This window comes from Austrofundulus limnaeus, unplaced genomic scaffold (genome assembly GCF_001266775.1).
Source record: "Austrofundulus limnaeus strain Quisiro unplaced genomic scaffold, Austrofundulus_limnaeus-1.0 Scaffold14, whole genome shotgun sequence".
Lineage (NCBI taxonomy): Eukaryota > Metazoa > Chordata > Actinopteri > Cyprinodontiformes > Rivulidae > Austrofundulus > Austrofundulus limnaeus.
The window spans coordinates 131,747-139,990 of record NW_013952416.1 but is presented as its reverse complement, the minus strand read 5'-3'; the positions used below and the strand labels follow the sequence as shown (position 1 = coordinate 139,990).

The following is an 8,244-nucleotide window of genomic DNA, read 5'->3' as shown; positions in this document are numbered from 1 at the left end:
CTCTAAGGGAGAGCCCAGCCACCCTGTGGAGGAAACCCATTTCGGCCGCTTGTATCCGGGACCTCGTTCTTTCCTTAATTTCTTTCAAAGTAAGTTAACTATAAATGCTCCTAAAATATATATTTCTTATATACCAGCATTGAGAGATGTTTAAAACAGTTTAACACTCAGCTGCCTGGAAATGAATAAACTGTTAGATTTCACCTGGATTTTTCTAAAGCCGCACATCTAGCAAAAAATTAACACTCTAGCTTTCAAAGTGTTCTGTGATGTACGGTCATATGTGGGTCTATGACCCTGTAGTAGATTCTGCTGTTTGACACTGTGTAAACATTAGTGCAATTTTACTGCCCTAGACCWCACACTTCAACTCAACCCCTAACGTGAAGATAACCTGATACAAGTGAAAGYGGGGATTATCTACCATATCTTAGTATCTGCACACCTAAACTGAGCCTACTTTCAACAGTAATAGACATGTCATGCCGTTTAGCATCTACAGTCAAGTGCAACAACCTGCTTACCTTGATCTTGTGACTGCGAGGAGCACCTGGTGACTAAAGGTTGCCATTGCATAGGCAGATGAAGGCGTTCTGTCCAATGTTTACATGGAAATGGAAAACATGWAGAGGTCAGGTTACAGTTTACACATCTGATTACGTTCAAACGGGTGACACAAGTAACTGAATGATCATGTTAACAGGGTTATGTAACAGAATAGCTGTACATTAGCTTTTAGCTACAGATCATATGCTATATTACGTATTTTCACCGTGTTAAAAATACAGTTTAAAACAGAAAATATCCCGTGAAGTTTTGTGTTAAAATAGACATTAGGCGCACAGCTGACATCCAAAACAGTTTTGAAAGCTTTAGAATCTAAAATCATTAAAACTCGTTGGCAAAAGCAAGAACTGTAAGAAAAAACRATACTTAATGGCGAACGTGTGGAACACAAGAAGCCATTAGCCGGTGCSTTCCACGGGAGGGGATACTTTTTTCGGCACAACACCAGTTAGCTACTTAGCATTAGCCGCCAGATGCTAAAGCTATCCAAAAGCTGAAAATGGAGCCCACTAACCTCCAACGTCAATGACCGAGCAGACAGGGCGTTGCAAGGCTTTTCGGTGAGACGTAAACAAGATAATCCATCCAAAACAAACTGTAGAGATGAACGGAATCGAATAAAAGATCGTCTGATGTGGTGATAAACCCATTTACGGTGGGTTTATGCTTTAAAACCGTCTCTGTGCGCGTCGTGTCTCAGTCTGTGACCGTRCGAGCAGCCTTCCAGGCAGCTCTACTCAAAGGTCACAGTGGGCATGCGTGAAACGTTGTTTRCGGCGAAAAGCCAAGAAAGATCGTCTATTTAATAAAGAAGACTTATTATTTTTTGAAGGAAATTAAAAGTCAAAACAGTCTCAGTTTTGGATCTTGACATAAWTTAAATATGTAGGCGAAATTGCCGCATCCTTAATTTCTACTTTCCATGATTAATCAAGATATGGAAAAAGGAAMATACTAGTTTTCACACTGGGCCGGAGTCTGAACTACAACCTGTATATCTATATGCAGAGTGAAAGGTCTTTCTAATTGTGTCCTCCTTTATCGTAAGGCGGTGAACGGCCAATCTGCGACAGAGGTACAAAATTAATGAAGGTTTTTTCCCCTTTTTTCTAGAGAGAATACAATGTTAAGAAAATAATTATTGATATCTTATAAACATCTGTACGGATGCTGCAGTGACACCTGAATTCCCCCTCTGCGTGGACTTTTAAGGCTATTTCTCTTTTTCTATTCTTCTATTAAACATTTTAACCATTTATCTCCCTTTAATTCATTACAATTACATAGCATGTAATATTATTCTTTAAGTACAAGTGTGATTTCGTTTAATTAACTGCAGCATTTAAAGTTGTGTTTTTCCTGTTTAAGCAAAGAGGTGGGAAATACTGAAAAAAAAAAAGATCAAATACCAAGTAACTCATGTCAGGGCCAACTTTGCCAATAATAATCTTTAAATATGYCTTTAAATGCTTCAGAGGATGATAATAAAATTGCTTATTCTAAATTGTGTAACCTAATTTTCATTCTTTGGAAAATTWGTTAAATCTAAGGACAAAATCTGGTGGGGGGTCCGTGTTTGGATGTTTTCTAAATAAACAAGTGCACAAAATTATCACTGGATAACAAATCTAAACAAATTATTTTGAACTACAATGCAAAATTTTAATTAAAATTTTTAATTTTAATTAATAATTTTAATTAAAATTATTAATTTTCCCATTGTAAAAATAATAACTCAAATATCGATCTCATTACACTGGTATCGATTAATAGCGAAGTTGGTATCGATACGATCGACATTTTTGATAGCTCCGCCCTCTGCTGAAGGAAACTACACATCCCGGAGTGCCTCTGTTGACCCCTGCAGCCCGCATCTGGGTGATGATTTGGCGCTGAGCAGAGAACCGAGGAGCAGCAAGGCTTGAGGAAAAATACAAATATAAAAAAAAAAACAGCAAACGCAAGAAAAGCGCTTTTGCGAAACCGAGGAAAGAGGGAGCTAAAGATTAGGTTTATCAAGGTTGTTAGTCTCYGACGAGGGTTCCGTCTAAATGCTGGGGTCTTCATATTGACGAAGAGCCAGGCGTCGGGATTGGGTAGCGACCAGCTAGCGTAACACCACCCCTCCTCCTCAACCTCATCCTCATCTTCTCTGTTGAGAATTGCGTTAAAAGGAAAAGGAAAGGCCTGAGCTTTTGTCAATATCACTGTGTTATTTTTTTATTTTTTATTCTCCCCCCTACCTGTAGATTAAACGAGGAACCATTGCTGGCTGGTGTATGTGTTTAGAATGGGACACGCTGAAGGTATTGACATCTCTTTTATATATATTTTATTATTTTTACTGCAGCTTTCGACTCGGATTCAAAAATATGTGTTGCTTCCTCGCTTCTTTGGAACGACGAAACATATCGGCGTGTTCTTATCTCGGCACCGATGTCTTTATTTTTTATTTATCTTTTCTTTTCTGGCATCTCGCTTGTTTTTGGGCACATTTTCCTCAGTGATGGAGGTATAATCACGGCAGACAATTTGATTTAAAGGGGCACAGGCAGCCATATTGCAGCGTTAGCCTAGCTAACATTTAGCTTCCCCTTTCATCTTAACCATGTGTGCTGCGCAGTTATTTGAATATCTGGAAACGTTTTAAAGCCTACCCCTRAAAAATTAAATGGCATTAAACTTATTTTGTGCCCCCCTTTTTTATTATTTCGAACTGCTTCCCRTTATGGCCCCTTTGATGCCAGTTAGCATGATGCTATCACCGCAGGAAGCTAAAACATCATTCAGTGAAATATTTCTGTCTGCGCTGAAAAGAGGAAAGCCACACAGATGTAGCCGGATTTTGCTGTTTACCACAAAACACAAACAAACGAAGGAAAAAAAACAGTATTCTGAGTCGATGATTGTGGTTTTTGGTCGATAATTGACATCGTATGGATGTTTACATTATTTACCTTTCTGATACCGAGCAGCCTGATTATTCTTACTCCTGAAATCACAACGAGATTAGTTCAGTTCACTTTTAACTTAAATAACTCCCCATTATAGATGTTATATGTGTTTAAAATAAAAACCTAAAGTAGCCACGGGGAGCAGCTCTTTGTTTTGTTTTTGAAAGCCACCATGTGTTTGTGTTGATGTAATAAAAAACGCACCACAAAAAGGAGCTGCACTTYAGCAAAACCTTAAACCTGGAATTTAAGTTTAGACTAAGAGAGGATTTTTTTTAAAGACAAATCCACAAGCTGCCCTGTTTGCATTCCAATGTGTTCCTAATTTTTCTGTTGTTTTTACATAAAACAGGTGTATACACATGACTTCGAGCATGCACCTTTTCCATTATGCATTTAATCTTCTTGCTTTTTGTATTTACAATTTACAAAAACCTGAGATTAAATAAAACTTCTTAAAGCTTTCTTGATGTTAGAAACCGAAATAGTGTTTGATTAAAACATTAATTGTAACTTAATTGGGGTACACTGTATTTTCACACACCATGTTGGCACATTTAGTTAATATATCTGCTAATAATCTTATAAACCCACTAAATATTTTACCAAAATTATTCTGACCAGATGCTATATGTTGTTTATTGCTATCTGATGAGCAGTGAATAAATTGAATATATTTGGTTACCATTTTAARAAGAAAATCTTGAGTAAATACTCAAACATAAGGTTTAGGTTGAACATATTTTATTTTTTTTCTCACGCTGTTTTAGATTAATCTAAATAACGTCTATTTATGTGTAAATAAGACATTTCACATTATGTTGTGGTGCAAACCTCTTAATATTTTGACAATATTAACTCCAATCAGCTGAAACACACAGAGCGTTGGTACTAATGGTTTTCTGGTTTCTGAACTTCTTGGTGAAACATTGTGAAACTGTTGTGTGGTCTGCTGTAAATGCATTGTCAGAAGGACAATTAAACTCATAAATAAATATTCTGTAGAACTATATGAACCTTTTTAAAATAGGCCACAAAACTGTTTTTGTTTTGTTAACTGAAGGTTTTTATTGTTTGAATTTAAACTTGAGGAAAAAGGGGCAGATGTTATAAGATTTCTTCTTCTCTCTGCCGCCTTTCATTGCATTTTATTTGTACTTTCTTTTTTATTGTACATAGAATTACTTTTGTTTTTCTTTTTTTAAGAAAGGAGTAAAGTTTGAAAAAAAACTAATAATTCGATTTTGTGTTTTTAAATTTTTAAAAAGAATTGAATTTGATATAAAAATACTGAATAATTAAATTTTTTGTTCATATTTGTTATGAGAAATACAGTAATACAGGGTGTTATAAGTCTGTAAAAAAAGGACAACGTTGGTTTTTGTCATTATTACACTTGCTTATTTGGCCTTATTGTAATGTTTACAGTCTAATATTTGTGGTCACAGGTTTCTGTTGCTGTTGTTCTCTGGGTCATAATCTGAAATGTTTTGATTTGCTAGTTTAAGGAAAAATAGACTGATTCAAATGCAAGCATGAGTCTCAAACGTCAGTGGCCATTATATGTATAGACTTTATTCAAAGATAGTTTTTAATATTTCTCTGTGGCCTAATATCAAATGATTCATGTACCGGTGCTGGTCCTTGGGAACCCCGGTTGTAACGGGGTGAAGAGCATGATGTTGTGATTGTAGCCTTACCGTGYGTCTCTGTCAACAGGTCCAGTCAAGGAAAAAGACAGTTAAGGATGCAGGAGCCCAACAATGGATTTCTCCCTCTCTTTCATGCAAGGGATCATGGGAAATACAATTCAGCAACCCCCTCAGCTCATTGACTCAGCCAACATCAGACAGGAAGGCACCTGTGACACCKGCAGTGACCCGGGTGAGGATAGTGGTCCGTCCTACGATGCTGCTCTGGATGCAGACTTTTCTTACCCGCCATCAGCCTCGGAGGACATGCCGCAGGTCCCCAATGGCTACCCCCCTGGTCTGGCCATGTACGAGCCCCAGACCAAGTTTTCCATCTACTCGCAGTTCCCCAACGGCTCGGCTAACGGCTACGGGGCGTTACGAAGCTACGGCGAGCACGGCCTCCTGCCAGTGGAGGGAACTGTCTTGAGAGGTCCTGGTCTACAGGAGAGACCTCTGTCTCCTGTGTCGCCCCCGCTGCCGACACATCACCCCCACCTCCATCACCACCCCCATCACCACCACCACCACCACCACATGCACCCCTTCCACTCAAATCCGCCTCATATACAGACCCATTCGCACCCACAGAGTCCTCCCCCGCCCCCTCTGCCCCCACAGCACCACCTGTCCCAGACACCTCACATCATCACCCACAACCTCCCGCCCCCGCCTCTGTTACCCCTCCCATCCTCGAGCCCTCCTCCCTCCCTGGTGGACAGCACCCCCTCGTCTCAACCCGTCCACCCTCCGGCCAGCGCCACCGGTGGGGTGCTGAAGAAAACCAGCTCTCCGGAGATCAAGCTGAAGATCATAAAGACGTATCAGAACGGAAAAGAGCTGTTTGAATCTGCGCTGTGTGGAGATCTGCTGCAGGAGCTGCAGGTAAGGAGGGCAGGTCCTACGAACGCTGTTCAGTTTGCTCTTAAAGGAGAGAATTAAGTGTTTTTGATTTATTATAAATTGTTGGTTACCAGTTGCAGTTTTTTTGTGATCTACATCATGTTTAAACTGTGATAAATTAAAATAACACAGCATATTTTTAAAAGTCGCATTTAAATCCAGATGAAACGATTACTTTCCTCTTCTTTTTCAACAGAACTTCATAAGTATCTGAGGAAGCGAACAGATTTTCTTTCAGTTTGCTTTAAAAATAAAAACAGAAGGAAAAAACAAACACCACAATGTGTCATCAACTCCACTGCTGCTCTTTTATTTATTTATTTTCTGAAGGAGTCTCAGAAGAACGAGGCCACTCAGATGCAGCGCAGACATGAGAGGAAGAAGGAGAAAAGGAAAAAGAGCGCAAGGTTGCAGCTGCAGGTTGAGGAGAAGAATCTGGACCAGAGCCAAGTGCAAGCAGGTACAGCGGGTCAGACGGAGGACACCCACGTCCAGCCGCAACCGAGTGAAACGCCGCCGGTTCAGACGGAGGAGCCTCTGACAACCATCATCAAAACTGAACCAAAGACACCGAAGGCAAGATAAAAAAACGTTTAAACGCTTTGCTTTACAGTCACTGAAACGTTTTTGAGGTTTTTCAACCAAACGCTGGTTCTTGTTCTTGTTTAGGTTCYTAAAGTTCATCACCCATCTGTGATCCAAGAGACTGGTTTCTGTAAGGAGTTTGTGATCGGAGATCTGGTGTGGTCCAAGGTGGGCACTTACCCCTGGTGGCCCTGCATGGTCTCCTCCGACCCACAGATGAAGGTCCACACTCGCATTAACACCAGAGGTAAAAGYTGTTAAAAATAAATATTACCTATTCGAATCACCTGCCCCTGTTTCAGACTAAGATCATCTTATCTTGAGACTTGACAGAGTTGGGACTACAGTATTTTAGTTCAGTTTTGGAAATAACATTATGCCCAGTCTCATGCAATATTGCATGAAATTGCAAAACACTAATTGAAAACAAAAGCAAAACAGTAATTGCAGTGTTTTGCATGATCTGTTAGAGAATAGAGTGAATGATTGTCAGCTACTACCACGTCGAATTTTAGCTCAATATCTTTAGTTTATTAATTTCTTTAAAAACAACATAAATTCAACAACAAAAACAACAAATCATAAATTAAATGAAAGGTAGCAGAAGAAGAAAATATCTTATTATATCTGCCCCTTTTTCTCAAATAAATAAATTCAATCAAAAAATAATGTAGAGCTTACAAAAAAAGAAAAAAGAAAAGTTTAACTCCTTGAACAACAATTCRTACTTYTACATATTTCTCTATCTGTAAAATAGACTGAGATGCAGACATTTTTGTGAAGGCTAAAGGCTGATTAGCCGTGGCAGCCATCTTGAACTGGACTGACTTTAAAAGTTAATCAGTTTTAGAGTGAGAGAGTTTCATTAAAATTTATTTAGTGACTCATGAGATATTTTGCTAACAGTACAGACAAATTCACAAACATTGGCAAAAACATTATCCCTCTGGGGGGGAGGGGTTAATGAGCCCAGGATTGTTAAAGGGGACATCTCGTGCAAAATCTGCATTTTTTGTTTAGCAGTTAAATGTGTTTTGTTCTGTACTTGGAGTCTCTAGGAGTGCATAAAATGTAAATTCAGTTTCTCCCGTTGCTGCAAAGATAACTTTATTTTCTGTTTGGGTCATATTTTTCCACCCGTTCAGTTTTCTCTGTTCTCARTGACGTTTTCTGAACTGTTACATCAAAAGATTTGCGACAGAACTGCCAAATGTGACCCATCACATCGAAACGAGTGGAACGAGGAGGAATGGGCAGATATAGGGTTTTGATTTAAACGTTTGCAAAAATGGCATTTTGTCAAAATATAATGAGTATATGATACTTATCATTTAACTTATCATACTTAGCATACTTATCATACGTATCATTTGAAGGAACTGTCTGAAATATAGTCCTAAAAAAACATCTTTGAAGCGTTTTTTGAGCAGTAGCAACAAAAAAAACTGATTTTGAGGAAAAAAGTTTTAAAATTTAGAAATTTTCACTGTGAGCTAGCAAAGTTTTTGTTTCATTACAACTGGGAAATCCTAATATATATAAAT

The 8,244-nt window shown here is 38.6% G+C and overlaps 2 protein-coding genes across 5 annotated transcripts in view; one reads left to right on the top strand and one right to left on the bottom strand.

The window, feature by feature from the left end:
- letm2 (leucine zipper-EF-hand containing transmembrane protein 2) overlaps nucleotides 1–1,306 on the bottom strand; it is an 11,224-nt gene extending 9,918 nt beyond the window's left edge. Inside the window, exons 1-2 of the mRNA XM_014002571.1 lie at nucleotides 1,082–1,306; nucleotides 525–593 (exon numbers count right to left, since the gene is read on the bottom strand). Of these exons, the coding sequence (XP_013858025.1) occupies nucleotides 525–571 (47 nt within the window). The 5' untranslated portion in view covers nucleotides 572–593; nucleotides 1,082–1,306. The remainder of the gene's footprint in view (nucleotides 1–524; nucleotides 594–1,081) is intronic.
- A 1,010-nt stretch (nucleotides 1,307–2,316) lies between these two features.
- nsd3 (nuclear receptor binding SET domain protein 3) overlaps nucleotides 2,317–8,244 on the top strand; it is a 28,651-nt gene continuing 22,723 nt past the window's right edge. For all 4 annotated transcript variants that reach the window (XM_014002568.1, XM_014002570.1, XM_014002569.1 and 1 more), the window contains exons 1-4: nucleotides 2,317–2,873; nucleotides 5,241–6,097; nucleotides 6,446–6,691; nucleotides 6,785–6,947. In XM_014002568.1, the coding sequence (XP_013858022.1) occupies nucleotides 5,285–6,097; nucleotides 6,446–6,691; nucleotides 6,785–6,947 (1,222 nt within the window). In that variant the 5' untranslated portion in view covers nucleotides 2,317–2,873; nucleotides 5,241–5,284. The remainder of the gene's footprint in view (nucleotides 2,874–5,240; nucleotides 6,098–6,445; nucleotides 6,692–6,784; nucleotides 6,948–8,244) is intronic.